General features: G+C 50.2%; 1 protein-coding gene across 3 annotated transcripts; it reads right to left on the bottom strand.

Annotated features, from left to right (window-relative positions):
- Nucleotides 1-1084: 1084 nt before the first annotated feature.
- LOC115149273 (serine/threonine-protein phosphatase 2B catalytic subunit gamma isoform) lies at nucleotides 1085-19829 on the bottom strand. 3 transcript variants are annotated; one of them, XM_029691978.1, is made up of 13 exons: nucleotides 19202-19829; nucleotides 10533-10730; nucleotides 10330-10454; nucleotides 9927-10038; nucleotides 9623-9768; nucleotides 9222-9439; nucleotides 8897-8991; nucleotides 8660-8785; nucleotides 8477-8554; nucleotides 7897-7981; nucleotides 7614-7711; nucleotides 1853-1879; nucleotides 1085-1323 (listed from the first exon to the last, which is right to left on the bottom strand). In XM_029691978.1, the coding sequence occupies exons 1-13, from the start codon at nucleotides 19260-19262 to the stop codon at nucleotides 1157-1159; spliced, it is 1536 nt and encodes a 511-aa protein (XP_029547838.1). In that variant the 5' UTR covers nucleotides 19263-19829; the 3' UTR covers nucleotides 1085-1156. The 3 variants fall into 3 exon arrangements, with proteins under 3 accessions (XP_029547838.1, XP_029547839.1, XP_029547840.1); XM_029691979.1 differs by having other exon boundaries at nucleotides 1085-1314; XM_029691980.1 differs by lacking the exon at nucleotides 1853-1879.
- Nucleotides 19830-20217: the final 388 nt, after the last annotated feature.

Raw genomic sequence — 20217 nt, 5'->3', positions numbered from 1 at the left:
AAGTACCTAGGCAAAGACCTTTTATATGAGTTGCAGCGTAGGTCTTCCTTGCCAAGCACACAAATAGGTAAAAAGGTGGTCTGACTATTATCCCAATTATCAACTCAAAATTACAAAATGGATTTGCCTTTTATTTAATACGGCAGTGATGCCCCAGCCTAGGGACAGTCAATAAAGAAATGTACATTGTAGATTGAATCGTCATGTATCATTTATAGAAATGTACAATGTAGATTTAATCATGTCATTTGTTCAGATCCACTGTTAAACTCCAATGACATTAGATTCATTCTAGATGATGAAATAAATAAACATGATGCTAGGACTGATTCTCTGGAGGCCAAGTAACAAAGACCCATCCTACTGCCCCTCAGAGAGGGAGAGAGAAAGGGAGAAGAGGCACAAGACCGGAGAGCAGAGGGAAGGAGAAGAGGAGAGCGGTAGAAAAGAGGAGAGCAGGAAAAGAGGGGGACACGGAGGTAGGGGGATACGGAGGGATAGCGGGAGGGATACGGAGGGAGAGCGGGAGGGAGAGAGAGGGATACGGAGGGAGAGCGGGAGGGAGAGAGAGGGATACGGAGAGCGGGAGGGAGAGAGGGACACGGAGAGCGGGAGGGAGGCAGGGAGGGATACGGAGAGCGGGAGGGAGGGATACGGAGAGCGGGAGGGAGGGAGGGATACGGAGAGCGGGAGGGAGGGAGGGATACGGAGAGCGGGAGGGAGGGAGGGATACGGAGGGAGGGAGGGATACGGAGAGCGGGAGGGAGGGAGGGATACGGAGAGCGGGAGGGAGGGAGGGAGGGATACGGAGAGCGGGAGGGAGGGAGGGAGGGATACGGAGAGCGGGAGGGAGGGATACGGAGAGCGGGAGGGAGGGAGGGATACGGAGAGCGGGAGGGAGGGAGGGATACGGAGAGCGGGAGGGAGGGAGGGATACGGAGAGCGGGAGGGAGGGAGGGAGGGATACGGAGAGCGGGAGGGAGGGAGGGAGGGATACGGAGAGCGGGAGGGAGGGAGGGAGGGATACGGAGAGCGGGAGGGAGGGAGGGATACGGAGAGCGGGAGGGAGGGAGGGAGGGATACGGAGAGCGGGAGGGAGGGAGGGATACGGAGAGCGGGAGGGAGGGAGGGATACAGAGGGAGGTGGGCCAGATGCCTAGGCCTGTGTGTTGGTCCCGTTCTTGTTAGGTGGGCCACTGGCTGGGAGGTTGTTGGGAGGGGGAGGAGCATCTTGGCGAGGGGGCATCCGCTCATTGACCCTGTCCAGACCTCGGGCCTCCTCAAAGGACTGGATCTTATGCTGCGGGTTGAACCCTTGGATGGCTGGAGAGAGATGTAGAGTTTAGTATTAGTGCAGAAATACAGCACAATACAGGGGGTTTGGTCTGACGCTTAGTAAGGGAGGTATGGGGGTGAAGAGAAAGATTTAGGATCTAATCTACAGTCTAGTAGGTACTAGTTAGTGGTTGGTAGGGGTAATAGAAGTATAGTCTAATATGGTCATGTTCAGTCTAATACATAAAGTGTAGTCTGACATTGTAGACTTGAGGGGTTTGGTTGTTAGAAGGTTTTGGTAGTTAGAGGTAAGACACTTACTTCAAAAACATCAAGGCAGCATGGGCAAACAAACAACAAAGAGAAGGAGATTGAGACCAGGTGGAGGAGACAGAGAGAGGGAGTGGAGCGAAGACTATTTGGTAAATGGCATAAATAGCCTGATACTTCATGGTACGTCCACAAAACGACTCTATAATTAGTAATATGTATATAAACAACAATAATACACTCAAACTTTGGGGAGGGAGGGAGGAAGAGGGAGGAGAGAGAGAGAGATGAGAAATGACTTGCGTACCTCGTGCCTCTTCTGCCTGTACGGTAGCTGTGTAAGCGTGAGTAGTAGAGCCATGCCCAAAACATACAGAGAGAGAGTTAACATTACCAACAGACCCAGATCAGTGAGGAATCAATGCATTCAGAGTGTTAAACATCTATAGTCAGTGAGTTGTTATCAATTCATTCAATGTTAAACATCTATAGTCAGTGAGATATCAATTTATTCAGAATGTTTAACATCTAGTCAGTGAGATATCAATTTATTCAGAATGTTAAACATCTATAGTCAGTGAGATATCAATTTATTCAGAATGTTTAACATCTAGTCAGTGAGATATCAATGTATTTATTCAGAGTGTTAAACATCTATAGTCAGTGAGATATCAATGTATATATTCAGAATGTTTAACATCTAGTCAGTGAGATATCAATGTATTTATTCAGAGTGTTAAACATCTATAGTCAGTGAGATATCAATGTATTTATTCAGAATGTTTAACATCTAGTCAGTGAGATATCAATGTATTTATTCAGAGTGTTAAACATCTATAGTCAGTGAGATACCAATTTATTTATTCAGAGTGTTAAACATCTAGAGTCAGTGAGTTGTTATCAATGCAGTCAGTCATAAGATCATTCAACCACACCCCCAACCTCCCCAGCCCACTTCCCTCTCAACCCTGACACAGGACTGGGATTAGTGCAACCCCACCCCCAACCTCCCCAGCCCACTTCCCTCTCAACCCTGACACAGGACTGGGATTAGTGCAACCCCACCCCCAACCTCCCCAGCCCACTTCCCTCTCAACCCTGACACAGGACTGGGATTAGTGCAACCCCACCCCCAACCTCCCCAGCCCACTTCCCTCTCAACCCTGACACAGGACTGGGATTAGTGCAACCCCACCCCCAACCTCCCCAGCCCACTTCCCTCTCAACCCTGACACAGGACTGGGATTAGTGCAACCCCACCCCCAACCTCCCCAGCCCACTTCCCTCTCAACCCTGACACAGGACTGGGACTAGTGCAACCCCACCCCCAACCTCCCCAGCCCACTTCCCTCTCAACCCTGACACAGGACTGGGACTAGTGCAACCCCACCCCCAACCTCCCCAGCCCACTTCCCTCTCAACCCTGACACAGGACTGGGACTAGTGCAACCCCACCCCCAACCTCCCCAGCCCACTTCCCTCTCAACCCTGACACAGGACTGGGACTAGTGCAACCCCACCCCCAACCTCCTCAGCCCACTTCCCTCTCAACCCTGATACAGGACTGGGATTAGTGCAACCCCACCCCCAACCTCCCCAGCCCACTTCCCTCTCAACCCTGATACAGGACTGGGACTAGTGCAACCCCACCCCCAACCTCCCCAGCCCACTTCCCTCTCAACCCTGACACAGGACTGGGACTAGTGCAACCCCACCCCCAACCTCCCCAGCCCACTTCCCTCTCAACCCTGACACAGGACTGGGACTAGTGCAACCCCACCCCCACCCTCCCCAGCCCACTTCCCTCTCAACCCTGACACAGGACTGGGACTAGTGCAACCCCACCCCCAACCTCCCCAGCCCACTTCCCTCTCAATCCTGACACAGGACTGGGACTAGTGCAACCCCACCCCCAACCTCCTCAGCCCACTTCCCTCTCAACCCTGATACAGGACTGGGATTAGTGCAACCCCACCCCCAACCTCCCCAGCCCACTTCCCTCTCAACCCTGACACAGGACTGGGATTAGTGCAACCCCACCCCCAAACTCCCCAGCCCACTTCCCTCTCAACCCTGACACAGGACTGGGATTAGTGCAACCCACCCCCAACCTCCCCAGCCCACTTCCCTCTCAACCCTGACACAGGACTGGGACTAGTGCAACCCCACCCCCAACCTCCCCAGCCCACTTCCCTCTCAACCCTGACGCAGGACTGGGACTAGTGCAACCCCACCCCCAACCTCCCCAGCCCACTTCCCTCTCAACCCTGACGCAGGACTGGGACTAGTGCAACCCCACCCCCAACCTCCCCAGCCCACTTCCCTCTCAACCCTGACACAGGACTGGGACTAGTGCAACCCCACCCCCAACCTCCCCAGCCCACTTCCCTCTCAACCCTGACACAGGACTGGGACTAGTGCAACCCCACCCCCAACCTCCTCAGCCCACGTCCCTCTCAACCCTGACACAGGACTGGGACTAGTGCAACCCCACCCCCAACCTCCTCAGCCCACTTCCCTCTCAACCCTGATACAGGACTGGGATTAGTGCAACCCCACCCCCAACCTCCCCAGCCCACTTCCCTCTCAACCCTGACACAGGACTGGGACTAGTGCAACCCCACCCCCAACCTCCTCAGCCCACTTCCCTCTCAACCCTGATACAGGACTGGGATTAGTGCAACCCCACCCCCAACCTCCCCAGCCCACTTCCCTCTCAACCCTGACACAGGACTGGGACTAGTGCAACCCCACCCCCAACCTCCCCAGCCCACTTCCCTCTCAGCCCTGACACAGGACTGGGACTAGTGCAACCCCACCCCCAACCTCCTCAGCCCACTTCCCTCTCAACCCTGATACAGGACTGGGACTAGTGCAACCCCACCCCCAACCTCCCCAGCCCACTTCCCTCTCAACCCTGATACAGGACTGGGACTAGTGCAACCCCACCCCCAACCTCCCCAGCCCACTTCCCTCTCAACCCTGACACAGGACTGGGATTAGTGCAACCCCACCCCCAACCTCCCCAGCCCACTTCCCTCTCAACCCTGATACAGGACTGGGATTAGTGCAACCCCACCCCCAACCTCCCCAGCCCACTTCCCTCTCAACCCTGATACAGGACTGGGACTAGTGCAACCCCACCCCCAACCTCCCCAGCCCACTTCCCTCTCAACCCTGATACAGGACTGGGACTAGTGCAACCCCACCCCCAACCTCCCCAGCCCACTTCCCTCTCAACCCTGATACAGGACTGGGACTAGTGCAACCCCACCCCCAACCTCCCCAGCCCACTTCCCTCTCAACCCTGATACAGGACTGGGACTAGTGCAACCCCACCCCCAACCTCCCCCGCCCCCTTCCCTCTCAACCCTGATACAGGACTGGGACTAGTGCAACCCCACCCCCCACCCCCCCAGCCCACTTCCCTCTCAACCCTGACACAGGACTGGGACTAGTGCAACCCCACCCCCAACCACCCCAGCCCACTTCCCTCTCAACCCTGATACAGGACTGGGACTAGTGCAACCCCACCCCCAACCTCCCCAGCCCACTTCCCTCTCAACCCTGATACAGGACTGGGACTAGTGCAACCCCACCCCCAACCTCCCCAGCCCACTTCCCTCTCAACCCTGATACAGGACTGGGACTAGTGCAACCCCACCCCCAACCTCCCCAGCCCACTTCCCTCTCAACCCTGATACAGGACTGGGACTAGTGCAACCCCACCCCCAACCTCCCCAGCCCACTTCCCTCTCAACCCTGATACAGGACTGGGATTAGTGCAACCCCACCCCCAACCTCCCCAGCCCACTTCCCTCTCAACCCTGATACAGGACTGGGACTAGTGCAACCCCACCCCCAACCTCCCCAGCCCACTTCCCTCTCAACCCTGATACAGGACTGGGACTAGTGCAACCCCACCCCCAACCTCCCCCGCCCACTTCCCTCTCCACCCTGATACAGGACTGGGACTAGTGCAACCCCACCCCCAACCTCCCCAGCCCACTTCCCTCTCAACCCTGATACAGGACTGGGATTAGTGCAACCCCACCCCCAACCTCCCCAGCCCACTTCCCTCTCAACCCTGATACAGGACTGGGATTAGTGCAACCCCACCCCCCACCTCCCCAGCCCACTTCCCTCTCAACCCTGACACAGGACTGGGACTAGTGCAACCCCACCCCCAACCTCCCCAGCCCACTTCCCTCTCAACCCTGATACAGGACTGGGACTAGTGCAACCCCACCCCCAACCTCCCCCGCCCACTTCCCTCTCAACCCTGATACAGGACTGGGACTAGTGCAACCCCACCCCCAACCTCCCCAGCCCACTTCCCTCTCAACCCTGATACAGGACTGGGACTAGTGCAACCCCACCCCCAACCTCCCCAGCCCACTTCCCTCTCAACCCTGATACAGGACTGGGACTAGTGCAACCCCACCCCCAACCTCCCCAGCCCACTTCCCTCTCAACCCTGATACAGGACTGGGACTAGTGCAACCCCACCCCCAACCTCCCCAGCCCACTTCCCTCTCAACCCTGACACAGGACTGGGACTAGTGCAACCCCACCCCCAACCACCCCAGCCCACTTCCCTCTCAACCCTGATACAGGACTGGGACTAGTGCAACCCCACCCCCAACCTCCCCAGCCCACTTCCCTCTCAACCCTGATACAGGACTGGGACTAGTGCAACCCCACCCCCAACCTCCCCAGCCCACTTCCCTCTCAACCCTGATACAGGACTGGGACTAGTGCAACCCCACCCCCAACCTCCCCAGCCCACTTCCCTCTCAACCCTGATACAGGACTGGGACTAGTGCAACCCCACCCCCACCCTCCCCAGCCCACTTCCCTCTCAACCCTGATACAGGACTGGGATTAGTGCAACCCCACCCCCAACCTCCCCAGCCCACTTCCCTCTCAACCCTGATACAGGACTGGGATTAGTGCAACCCCACCCCCAACCTCCCCAGCCCACTTCCCTCTCAACCCTGATACAGGACTGGGACTAGTGCAACCCCACCCCCAACCCCCCCAGCCCACTTCCCTCTCAACCCTGATACAGGACTGGGACTAGTGCAACCCCACCCCCAACCTCCCCCGCCCACTTCCCTCTCAACCCTGATACAGGACTGGGACTAGTGCAACCCCACCCCCAACCTCCCCAGCCCACTTCCCTCTCAACCCTGATACAGGACTGGGATTAGTGCAACCCCACCCCCAACCTCCCCAGCCCACTTCCCTCTCAACCCTGATACAGGACTGGGATTAGTGCAACCCCACCCCCAACCTCCCCAGCCCACTTCCCTCTCAACCCTGACACAGGACTGGGACTAGTGCAACCCCACCCCCAACCTCCCCAGCCCACTTCCCTCTCAACCCTGATACAGGACTGGGACTAGTGCAACCCCACCCCCAACCTCCCCAGCCCACTTCCCTCTCAACCCTGACACAGGACTGGGACTAGTGCAACCCCACCCCCAACCTCCCCAGCCCACTTCCCTCTCAACCCTGATACAGGACTGGGACTAGTGCAACCCCACCCCCAACCTCCCCAGCCCACTTCCCTCTCAACCCTGACACAGGACTGGGACTAGTGCAACCCCACCCCCAACCTCCCCAGCCCACTTCCCTCTCAACCCTGACACAGGACTGGGACTAGTGCAACCCCACCCCCAACCTCCCCAGCCCACTTCCCTCTCAACCCTGATACAGGACTGGGACTAGTGCAGAAAGGGGAATGTTCTGGGTTTAAGAGATTGATCAAGGTTTAAAGAGAATTCTGCAGGTTAAAGGAGAATGTGGATTAGGGATAGGTGAGTGAGTGAGTGAGTGAGTGAGTGAGTGAGTGAGTGAGTGAGTGAGTGAGTGAGTGAGTGAGTGAGTGAGAGAGAGAGAGAGTCAGGGAGTGTGTGTGTGAGAGTCAGGGAGCCCGAGAGAGGGAGGTGGAAGGAGCATTAAGTCTGTTGGTGGGTTTGAGTGCAGGCAAAGGATAAAACAATTCTCTCATGATGCCATAGTAGTTCAGGTGAGAGTGTGTGTTTGTAGGTGTGCATACGTACCACTCTCCAGGGTCTGCCGTCCTCCAGACAGAACTCCCACAGGCAAGGCCCCAGTGGGGGTCAGCCCCTTCAGCTGTAACACACTCTCATTCTCCTCTCTGTCAACACACACATTCAGTTTCCAGATTCAACAGCATGGTTGTTACAAGCGGGGCACCATACAAAGATTGGACTGGAAGCTGAACATAACCAAGTCCAGATAGAATCTGGATGCAGGTCTTCTCATCAATACCTTTACAGAGGTTGATTACATGTAATCATTGAAACCAGATGTGTACTGTACCTGAGCACAGAAAAGACGCGGGCCATCTTTCCGATCGCTCGGATCTTATTCCTGATTACCTCCTTCCTCACAGCAGAAGTTCCAGCTGAGAGGGAGAGAAAGAGCAAGAGAGAAAATGAGAAAGAGAGCGAGGGAAGGAGGATAGAGAGAAAGAAGGTAGGAGAGAGGGAGAAAGAAGGGCGAGGTACGGGACTTGTGAAACATTACACACACCGGCCGTGTTCGAGAGCATCCAAAACTGTGACGTATCATGGGTAAATTGATTTTTAGATCAGTCAGTCGACTTTAAAGTCTGCTGCAATGTCGAACGCGCCCACACACACAGCTCAGCTGATACTCAGCTGCCATGTGGCAACAATAGAGGCGTTGACGAATATCTGTTGTTGAATCCGTTGTGGGTGTGAACTCTTCACCTCTCTTCACGTCTATTTTTGCTACACTGCACTTCAGTCAAAAACAACAACTTCACTTCCTTAAAGGTTTCACTTCCTCTTTGAAGGAACACGTTGCTACTATATCATCATTTTCATACATGGAAAGTCAATATGAAAGAGTTGTTAAGTGTGTGTGTGTTTCTTACCCTCGCAGGTGTCGTCTCCTTCAGACATGAGCTCGTCGTCAGAGCAGATGTTGAGCACGTTAACCAGCATCTCTGTCACTGTAGGAACACACACATTATCTCACACAGAGGTCAGTTTTGCAAAGGTAACAAGAAGCCCAAAGTTACTATACACACCGTTACAACACACACATATACACTCACCCTTCTCGCCTACGAAGGGCAGAGACCAGGTGAAGACGTCCATGAAGTTGGGCAGCCAGTAGGGATGGGGGGAGCAGTTGAACTGACGGATGTTCATCACGTTGTTCTCATACTTCAGCACCGCCGCTGCAAGAACACACACACATGATCTGCCATGTATTGCCATGGTTTCTACCTTGTTATGTTTCTAACCTATTGTCATGGTTTGAAATGTGGGTAACCTTTGTGTTTGTTTACCTTTGTTGTTGTACACGTCCAGGTAATTCGGAGCAGAGAATATCGTGATCAGAGAAGGAAAACCCGTCGTCTGGCTTTTCCTGTACATTCTATACCTGAAATACACAGTTTATATCACAAAACAGTATCATACTACTATTATTATTAATTAATAATACTCACCCAGCGTCCTGGGCTTCATGTGCTCTTAAAACAGTATCATACTACTATTATTATTAATTAATAATACTCACCCAGCGTCCTGGGCTTCATGTGCTCTTAAAACAGTATCATACTACTACTTCTATTATTATGATTATTATTAATGACTTAATATAATACTCACCCAGCATCCTGGGCTTCATGTGCTCTTATTACTGACAGCAGATTATTGTTCATCAGAAAGTCACATACTGCTGCGTAACTGTAGAAGTAGGAGCAACCTCGAACTGAGTTATGAGCAAAGTGTTCCTGGGACTTCTCAGAGCCGTAGTCTTCTCCAGGGTCTGACCACAGCAGGTCACACATGGGTCCGAATGCAGGGGGCTCCTTAAACCGGTCCAGCTGGTCAACACAGAGTTAAACACAGTTAATCTACAGGGTTAATCCGGTTAAACAGTTAAATAACGCCGGGTGCTCCTTATACCCGTCTAAACACTGTTAATAACATTGTCAGCTTAACCAGTTAAAACGATTAAGATAGAGTTAATCCAAAGCAGGTCAGGGGTTAGAGGTCAGGGGTCATACCTTGCGTATGTCGTCCAGGCAGGTGATTTCGGGGCTTAGGCCTCCGTGGACACACAGGAACTGCTGGTTGAGGAGCGCAGCCAGGGGAAGGCAGTCAAACGCCTCCATACACGCATCATACACACGCTCAGAGTACTTTATCTTACCTAGAACACAACAGAGAGGACATTATTATTACTACTATAAGACACACACACCCACAGACACGCACCCACCCACCCACAGGCACAGACACGCACCCACCCACCCACCCACCCACCCACACACACACACACACACACACTAAATACACAGGACCACTCACACTCCTGTTTAAAGGTGAAGTACTCTGTGAGATGTCGGCACTCATGGTTTCCTCTGAGGAGGAACAGAGTGGTGGGGTGGTTGATCTTCAGAGTCCACAGGAACAACACACACTGAAGAGAAAGAGAGAGTGAGTTCCATCTCATGTTGCTAACACTAGCTACGATCACGACAGCTAGGATGAAGGCCAATAGATATGTAATGATATCATTAGAATACACTGCCTTAATCAGAACCTAAGAGGAACACAAAACCCAATTGTGTGTGGGGTGGGGTTCGACGACAACTGGGTACTGTGCTGCTGACTATTTAAAGATGTGCTCCTAAGCCCTGCGACTCAAGACCGGGTTACAGGCCATGACTCTAAATGTCAGATGAAACAGCAGATGCAGAAACACACTGACCTCGATGCTGAAGTACCCTCGATCAACATAGTCCCCCAGGAACAGGTAGCGGGTGCTGCTGGGCGAGCCGCCCACCTCAAACAGCTTCATCAGGTCAAAGAACTGGCCATGGACATCCCCACACACTGCAACACACACACACACACGAGTTAGAGGTCCGTCTGTCGGAGAATGTTTGGGGTTAGTAACAGGTCAGAGGTTACCTGTTATAGGTGCTTCCACCTCCAGCATGCATTTCTCTTGTCGCAGGATGTTGGCTCCATCAGTAATGATCCGAAGAGCTGCTTCCTCCTCCAGACGGCCCTCCTTAACAAGATGGGTCTTGAGCACCTCAACACTGGGCTTCCCGTCTACATACAGGTCCTTTACCGTCAGCTTGGAGCCAGGGGGGTAGGGCACCGCTACAACGCAATACAACATTATTATAAAGAATATACACTACCAACACTAATTAACTAATCAATCTATCAAACACCAGGACACACCCTCTAGCATCTCTATTGGTTTATTAAAACCCAGGACACACCCTCTAGCATCTCTATTGGTTTATTAAAACCCAGGACACACCCTCTAGCAGCTCTATTCGTTTATTAAAACCCAGGACACACCCTCTAGCAGCTCTATTGGTTCATTAAAACCCAGGACACACCCTCTTGCAGCTCTATTGGTTTATTAAAACCCAGGACACACCCTCTAGCATCTCTATTGGTTCATTAAAACCCAGGACACACCCTCTAATGTATCTATTGGTCTATTGAACCTCAGGACACACCCTCTGGAGGTCTCAGGGTGCCAATCCTTCCACATTAAAATGTGGTGGCTCTAGTCTAGAGATAGACAGTGTGTTGCATGGCTGAGTGACTGGGTAAAAATACAGCGTCATATTTGCAAGAGGACTGGCAGGAATCAGGAAGATCAGATTTGACTGGCAAAAAAACCTCTGTATCGGTCTCCCTCCCTCTGGGCTATATTAAGTCCTAGTCACGTGAATATTCATTCATTCATTCATTCATTCATCAGAACCCACTATTTTAATGTTACCGTCGGTGTGGTGCCAGGTATTGCATCCATAATTCCCTCTGAAAATAGCTAAAATACACTATATTTCAAAAGTATGCGGACACCATCTCGTTGAACATCTCATTACAAAATCATGGGCATTAATATGGAGTTGATCCCCTTTTGCTGCTATAAAAGCATCCACTTTTCTGGGAAGGCTTTCCACTAGATGTTGGAACAGTGCTGCAGGGACTAGCTTCCATTCAGCCACAAGAGCATTAATGAGGTAGGGCACTGATGTTGGGGGATTAGGCCTGGCTCGCAGTCGGCGTTCCAATTCAAGTTTCCACTTTTAATGTCACATGCACAAGTAAAGTGAAATGATTTTCTTGCAAACGTATAACCTAACAATGCAATAACAATGTATTACTAGAAAATACACATGAAATAAGAATAAGAAATATCAAATACACAAAGTAAACATACTATACACAGGAAATATATTTGTTTAAAGTCAGATCCAATACCATATTTCCATGTGCAGGAGTGATGGAGGTAGACATGTATAGGGGTAAGGGAGCTAGGCAACAGGATCTAAGATAAACACAGTAGCAGCAGCTTGCATATGAGTGTGTGTATAGGGCCCTGTGAGTGTGCATAGAGAGAGTGCAAAGGTTGAAATAAAAGGTCAATAAAGATACAAGATAAACTCAAATAGTCCATGTAGCTATTTTGTTAGCTATTTATCAGTTGTATTGTTTGGGGATAGAAGCTGTTCAAGAGCCTGTTGGTGTCAGACTTGATGTACTGGTACCTCTGCCGTGCGGCAGAAGAGGAAATAGTCTATGGCCTGGGTGGTTGGAGTCTGACAATTTTCCGGACCTTCTTTTCACACCACCTGATATAGAGGTCCTGGATGGCAGGGAGCTCGGCCCCAGTAATGTACTGGGCTGTCCACACAACCCTCTGTAGCGCCATGCGATCCAGGGCGGTGCTATTGCCATACCAAGCAGTGATGCAATCAGTCAATATGCTCTGAATGGTACAGCTGTAGAACCTTTTGAAGATTTGAGGGCCCATGCCACATTTATCCAACCTCCTGAGGGGGAAGGGGCACCGCGGCGCCTTTTTCACAACTGTGCGTGTGTGTTTGGACCATTTTAAGTATTTAGTGATTTGGACATTGAGGAACTTGAAGCTGTCTACCTGCTCCACGCTAGGGCCCGCCCCGTCGATGTGGATGGGGGCGTGCTCACCCCCCTGTTTCCTGTAGTCCACGATCAGCTCCTTGGTCTTGCTGACGTTGAGGTTGTTGCTCCGGCAGCACACTCCCTGTTGGATGACTCATCGTCACTGCTGATCACCACCGTTGTGTTGTCGTGCGTGGCCACACAGTTGTGGGTGAACAGGGAGTACAGGAGGGGACTAAGCACACAGCCCTGTGGGGCCACTGTGTTAAGGGTCAGGAAGTCCAGGATCCAGTTGCAAAGGGAGGTGTTCAGACTCAGTCCTAAGCTTGGTGACGAGCTTGGAGGGGACAATGGTGTTGAATGCTGAGCTGTAGTCAATGAACAGCATTCTCACATAGGTATTCCTCTTAACTACATGGAGAGCAATTGAGATTGCGTTGTCTATGGATCTGTTGGGGCAGTATGCAAATTGGAGTGGGTGTAGGGTGTCTGGGATGGTGGAGTTAATGTGTGCCATAACCAGCCTCTAAAAGCACTTCATGATTACAGAAGTGAGCTCTACAGGGCTGTAGTCATGATTACAGAAGTGAGCTCTACAGGGCGGTAGTCATGATTACAGAAGTGAGCTCTACAGGGCTGTAGTCATGATTACAGAAGTGAGCTCTACAGGGCTGTAGTCATGATTACAGAAGTGAGCTCTACAGGGCGGTAGTCATGATTACAGAAGTGAGCTCTACAGGGCGGTAGTCATGATTACAGAAGTGAGCTCTACAGGGCGGTAGTCATGATTACAGAAGTGAGCTCTACAGGGCGGTAGTCATGATTACAGAAGTGAGCTCTACAGGGCGGTAGTCATGATTACAGAAGTGAGCTCTACAGGGCGGTAGTCATGATTACAGAAGTGAGCTCTACAGGGCGGTAGTCATGATTACAGAAGTGAGCTCTACAGGGCGGTAGTCATGATTACAGAAGTGAGCTCTACAGGGCGGTAGTCATGATTACAGAAGTGAGCTCTACAGGGCGATAGTCATGATTACAGAAGTGAGCTCTACAGGGCGGTAGTCATGATTACAGAAGTGAGCTCTACAGGGCGGTAGTCATGATTACAGAAGTGAGCTCTACAGGGCGGTAGTCATTGTGGCATGAAGCCTTAGAGTTCTTGGGGACAGGGAAGGTTGTGGTCATCTTAAAACGTGGGGATTACAGACTGGGACAAGGAAAGGTTGAAAATGATCGTGAATATGCCTGCCAGCTGTTCTGCGTATGCTCTGAGAACGAGCCCTGGAATACCGTCGGGGCACGCTGCCTTGTGAGTGTTGACCTGATTCATCCCAAAGGTGTTCAATGGGGTTGAGGCCAGGGATCTGTACAGACCAGTCAAATTCTTCCACACCGACAAACCATTCTTGACAAACCATTTTTGTATGGACCTTGCTTAGTGCACGGGGGCATTGTCATGCTGAAACAGGAAAGGGCCTTCCCCAAACTGTTGCCATAAAGTTGGAAACACAGAATTGTCTAGAATATCATTGTATGCTGTAGTGTTAAGATTTCCCTTCACTTGAACTAAGGGGCCTAGCCCGAACCATGAAAAACAGCACCAGACCATTATTCCTCCTCCACCACCAAACTTTACAGTGGGCACTATGCATTCAGGCAGGTAGAGGTCTACTGGCATCTGCCAAACCAAGATTAGTCCGTTGGACTGCCAGATGGTGAAGCGTGATTCATCACTCCAGAGAATGCGTTTCCACTGCTCCAGAGTCCAATGGCGGCAAGCTTTACATCCCTTCAGCCGACACTTGGCATTGTGCATGGTGATCCTAGGCTTGTGTGTGGCTGCACGGCCATGGAAACTAATTTCATGAAGCTCCCAACAAACAGTTCATGTGCTGATGTTGCTTCCAGAGGCAGTTTGGAACTCGGTATTGAGTATTGCAACCAAGAAGATGATTTTTATGCGCTATGCGATTCAACACTCGGCAGTCCCATTCTGTGGCCTACCACTTCGTGGCTGAGCCGTTGTTTACATTTACATTTTAGTCATTTAGCAGACGCTTTTATCCAGAGCGACTTACAGTAGTGAATGCACACATTTTCATACATTGTTTTTTTTTTTTTTTTCCTCCGTACTGGTCCCCCGTTGTTGCTCCTAGATGTGTCCACTTCTCAATAACAGCACTTACAGTTGACCAGGGGAGCTCTAGCAGGGCAGAAATTTTACTGACTGACTTGTTGGAAAGGTGGCATCCTATGATGGTGCCACATTAAATGTCACAGAGCTCTTCAGTAAGGCCATTCTACTGCCAATGTGTGTCTATGGAGATTGCATGGCTGTGTGCCTGATTTTATACACCTCTCAGTTACGGGTGTGGCTGAATTAGCCAAATCCACTAATTTGAAGGGGTGTCCACATACTTTTGTATATATAGTGTAATTCTTCCCTCCATTTCTCTACCTCTATCCCACCCTCTGCCCAGTTAGTGTACATTTTCAACACAGAAGCAGGTCACACAGACAGACTGAGCTATTCATGTCACACTAAAGGTTCATCTTATCTAACCCATACTCCACACACATACTACATACTGGTTCATCATATCACACTATACACACTAATCCAGGGCAGAGCTCCTGTATACGCTAGGGCCCAGGGCAGAGCTCCTGTATACGCTAGGGCCCAGGGCAGAGCTCCTGTATACGCTAGGGCCCAGGGCAGAGCTCCTGTATACGCTAGGGCCCAGGGCAGAGCTCCTGTATACGCTAGGGCCCAGGGCAGAGCTCCTGTATACGCTACGGCCCATATCCATACATGTATGAAGACAGTATCGTTACACAGGCAGAGCAATGCAGCTGGCTGGCCTGATCAGGTTACCTTCGGTAACTAAGCCAAAAGGTCAAAATGTCAACCCTCACAGAGCACTGACAACACACACGCCTCTGACAGAAACTGATTATTGATCGCAGCAAATTACACTTAACAAAAATATAAACGCAACATGTAAAATGGTCCCATGTTTCATGAGCTGAAATAAAAGATCCCAGAAATGCATGTGAATCTCTTGCACGTGCGATTGAAGCACATGATATTTACTGGGGGGAAGAAATGCAGCGACACTCCTCAGCTCGGCAACAATAACAATGGTGTTGGGGGCGGCCAGTTTCCCCATGCTGCGGATTCCATCTCTAAAGGCATAGGTTGCTTTCTTTAGACAAACAACGGTGTGTAACTAATCAACAATATTAGCATGAGAGATGTGTTCTGCCAAAATGAATGGATTCTATTGTAATACCAATTTATCACCTCCATGCTGCCACTGTTTGGGTACACAGAGAAGGCGTCTCTTTTAATAAACCTTATTGGCCTAAAAAGCAGTTTGTTAAATGGTTTAAAGTAGTAAGATTACATTTTGGCCTATTCTAATTTGATGTAGGGAATGGGATAGAAATAAGTTGTTTTTGTGACCAGTAGGCCTAACTAACTGGTTAGCGTAAATTACAAATAAAACAATTGGTGGGAAAATGTGTGAATCTTCTAGTGGTTTAGATCTGCCTTGGCAGCCTTCCACACTGACTCATTTCTCTTCAAAAGTTGGCAGAACAACATTTGGTGCAACAGGCCTAGGCCTATACAAAATGAAGCAAGCACAGGCATGCTAGATCTATTGAATGTACAGTTGGCCCAGAAGACAGCAGCACAGCCGGCCCTTAAATGTACACAGAGGGCTAATATCAAGAACATGCATGTCAAACTCTCCTGACTCAAAGTAGAGAGATTGACTGCATTACTAATTGTCTTTGTGACAGGAATTGACGTGTTAAAAGCGAACTGTCTGTTCAAACAGCTAACACAAAGCTCAGACACCCTACATACCCCACAAGACATGTCACCAGGGGTCTCTTCATAATCCCCAAGCCCAGAACAGAGGCTGAGAAACACACAGTACTACATAGAGCCATGACTACATACAATTCTATTCCACATCAAGTAACTCAAGTTAGCAGTAAAATTCCACACAAGAAAAAACACTGTGGACACACTAACATTGTATTGTTATAATATTTTACATATTATATTGTAAATGTGTAATGGTGGAGCAGTGTAAATTTGTACAGTGCACAATGTCTTGTCTGATGTAGACTATTGTTTTGTTCTTGTTTGGACCCCAGGAAGAGTAGTGGCTGCTTTGGCAGCATCTGATGGGGATCCCAATAAAATACTAAATGCCGGTAATGTCTACCGGTAATGTCTACCGGTAATGTCTACCGGTAATGTCTACCGGTAATGTCTACCGGTAATGTCTACCGGTAATGTCTACCGGTAATGTCTACCGGTAATGTCTACCGGTAATGTCTACCGGTAATGTCTACCGGTAATGTCAGCAGATGAACCTAATTTTGACTTGTTACACAATTGACGTGTGTGTCATTAAATATTTTTTTCCATTTCATTTCATGTTTACTATGTCAGCTAAAAGCTGAATTTCAGTAACACATACAATAAACAGATTTAAATGAATAAGATACAACAAAATCTAAATGTCAGGGAGTTGAGACAAGAATGGAGGTTGACCGATCTGAGCGGTGGAGGGAGGAGGGAGGGAAAGGGGCGTATCTTGGTCAGTGACAGCGAGGGGCGTATCTTGGTCAGTGACAGCCACAGCGAGGGGCGTATCTTGGTCAGTGACAGCCACAGCGAGGGGCGTATCTTGGTCAGTGACAGCCACAGCGAGGGGCGTATCTTGGTCAGTGACAGCCACAGCGAGGGGCGTATCTTGGTCAGTGACAGCCACAGCGAGGGGCGTATCTTGGCCAGTGACAGCCACAGCAAGGGGCGTATCTTGGTCAGTGACAGCCACAGCGAGGGGCGTATCTTGGCCAGTGACAGCCACAGTGAGGGGCGTATCTTGGTCAGTGACAGCCACAGCGAGGGGCGTATCTTGGTCAGTGACAGCCACAGGGAGGGGCGTATCTTGGTCAGTGACAGCCACAGCGAGGGGCGTATCTTGGTCAGTGACAGCCACAGCGAGGGGCGTATCTTGGTCAGTGACAGCCACAGCGAGGGGCGTATCTTGGTCAGTGACAGCCACAGCGAGGGGCGTATCTTGGCCAGTGACAGCCACAGCGAGGGGCGTATCTTGGTCAGTGACAGCCACAGCGAGGGGCGTATCTTGGCCAGTGACAGCCACAGTGAGGGGCGTATCTTGGTCAGTGACAGCCACAGCGAGGGGCGTATCTTGGTCAGTGACAGCCACAGTGAGGGGCGTATCTTGGTCAGTGACAGCCACAGCGAGGGGCGTATCTTGGTCACAGTCGCAGCCAGGGAGGTCAGTGGTCATAGAGTCAAGCTGTAGGCCTATGTATGAGTGAGTGAGTGTGTGCGTGTTTCGCCCAGTGCTGTCTGTAGGATGGTTAACCTGGCGGCATCTGAGAGAGGCAGGTTTAATGACCTCAGCAGCTTGATGCTCCTAACCCTCACTAACCCACTGCACCTGTCACACACTCTCACACACTTTGGGTCCACAACAAAAGACATTGTCATAAAGAACAAGGTCATCACAGTTCTTGGAGGTCCTCAATCCTACTTGGTCCTCTTCACTCCCTGTGGAGCGTAAGGCCTTACCCTCAGTCCTGTTGTTGTAAGCCTACCTGCTACCATTCAGAAATACCTGCTACAGTGTAGACAGAGCAGTTCTATGCACTGTTAGGCTTGCCATTTACATGCTGTACAAGTGCATTACAAATTTCAAATAGAAGCCGATATTTCGAAAGCAAATGTTGCAAGTTGGTAGCAATACCCCCCACACCCCAATAGGCCACCCAGGTTGTAAATCAAAAGACCCACTCCATGCCACTCAATCAACTGACAGTCATTCAGCATATGCCGCAGGAGCCCTGGGTGTGTGTGTGTGTATGCTGTGGTATAACCCACCAGCGTGTACACACACACACACACACACACACACCAAAAGAGGTTGATGGCATCATGGGGAGGACAGGCTCGTGGTAATGGCTGGAGCGGAATTGATGGAATGGTATCAAATACATCAAACATATGGCTTCCATGTGTTTGATGCCATTCCATTTGTTCCCTTCCAGACATTATTATGAGCCGTCCTCCCCTCAGCAGCCTCCACTGACACACACACACTCTCTCACCTCACTAGTCTACTGAGCCAGACACACATCAAACAGACAGACAAGACACTTGAGAACACACACATGCTTATTTCAGTTCAGTCAGTGTGACAGTCAGATAAAACTAAAAATATAATCTAGCTAGGAGTCTCAAAAACATCTGACTATCTAGCTAGTTTGTTACAACAAGATTGATGGCAAAATCAAAGTTATTTGAGGTAAAATATTTATTAGCTTGCTTTATTCTTTAACGACGTGTCATCCGAGTGCTTCAGACTAGCAACCTAACTAGGGAAGCTAGCTTGTAAATGAACAAACCATTAACATTATCCCACTTGTTCCAAGCAAGCCAAATACGATGAGCACCTGAACGATCTAAGTAGCTAGCTAACGTTAGTTGGCACGAAGCATCTTGTCCTTATTGGTGCATCTACGGCCAACCAAGCTAGCTTGATCGCTAGCTAGTTGTTTTCATCGCGAATTAGCTGCTAGCTAACTTCCTGCAACCACTTGCTGAATTAATATAGATACGATTGCATAGCTACCTTTAATGGGCCGATCGGTGGTGGACAGTTTGGCTGGTGTTTGGTCTTTCGTCATCGACATCTCGGCGTATCTGCCCCAGGAGGAAACAGTTAGCTAATGGTGTGAATTCCAAGGCGTAGCTAGCAGGCTAGCTAGTGAAATGAACTAGCCGTGCTAGCTAGCTAGCTCCAACAGCACCTCTGGATCCGCAGCCGTCCTCTTCGGCAGGGGGTTAGCAGACTAGGGAAGTGCAGATCAACTGGGCAGGAACGTAATTTAGCTTGCTAGATGTGGGGAGGGAGGGGGAGGGGGGGGATCACTTTAACCACTAAATGAAAGCTTTTTCTTCCTGCCTTGTAGATCCTGAGGTAGCTAGTAAACCAACTGCTGTCAAATTATCTGTCAGATGAACAGACTGCTCCGGTCCAGGAAAAGGTTTCCAACCGATCTCACTGTTTTCTCAGGTTTACACACCGCAGCTCAATTCATGTCTTAATTTCATCTGTTTCTTCTTGGCTGTACCTAATCTGATCCAGGCCTCTTGGTTTGGGTTTTAGTCGTGATCAAATATATCGCCCAGACTGCTGTAGGATTACTGTAGCAATCCACCACAAACGGATTTCCTACAACATGGCTGTGTCTGTCAAACGCATGGTGTTGTGGGTAGTGTAGTATTATTGTCATGACCCGACACACCTGTGGGACACACCTGGCATGTAGGCCGCCTATACACAGACATACAGACACAGAAACACACACACAGATTATCTCAATAGCAACAAACATACTGTTTCCTTGAGGTCAAGACCCTTGGTGCATGCTGTTGAGCCTGTTTGGACATTTTGCTCTGATGGTATTTTTGAATTGTTTTATTGAACCTTTATTTAACTAGGAATGTCAGTTAAGAACACATTCTTATTTGCAATGACGACCTACTAAAAGGCAAAAGGCCTCCTGCGGGGCCGGGGGCTGGGATTAAAAATAAAAATATAGGACAAAACACACATCACAACAAGAAAGGCACCCCAACACTACA

Source organism: Salmo trutta, chromosome 15 (genome assembly GCF_901001165.1).
Source record: "Salmo trutta chromosome 15, fSalTru1.1, whole genome shotgun sequence".
Taxonomy (NCBI): Eukaryota; Metazoa; Chordata; class Actinopteri; order Salmoniformes; family Salmonidae; genus Salmo; species Salmo trutta.
This window is presented reverse-complemented; position numbering and strand designations above follow the sequence as displayed.

Bases quoted from the DNA above. Each gene is read 5' to 3' on its own strand.
- LOC115149273 (XM_029691978.1), bottom strand. From the start codon at position 19,262: ATGTCGATGACGAAAGACCAAACACCAGCCAAACTGTCCACCACCGAT. The intron at 10,455-10,532 runs GTAACCTCTGAC...TGTGTGTTGCAG, and splicing joins GGTGGAAGCACCTATAACAG to TGTGTGGGGATGTCCATGGC. The intron at 10,039-10,329 runs GTCAGTGTGTTT...CTTTCTCTTCAG, and splicing joins GAGGGTACTTCAGCATCGAG to TGTGTGTTGTTCCTGTGGAC.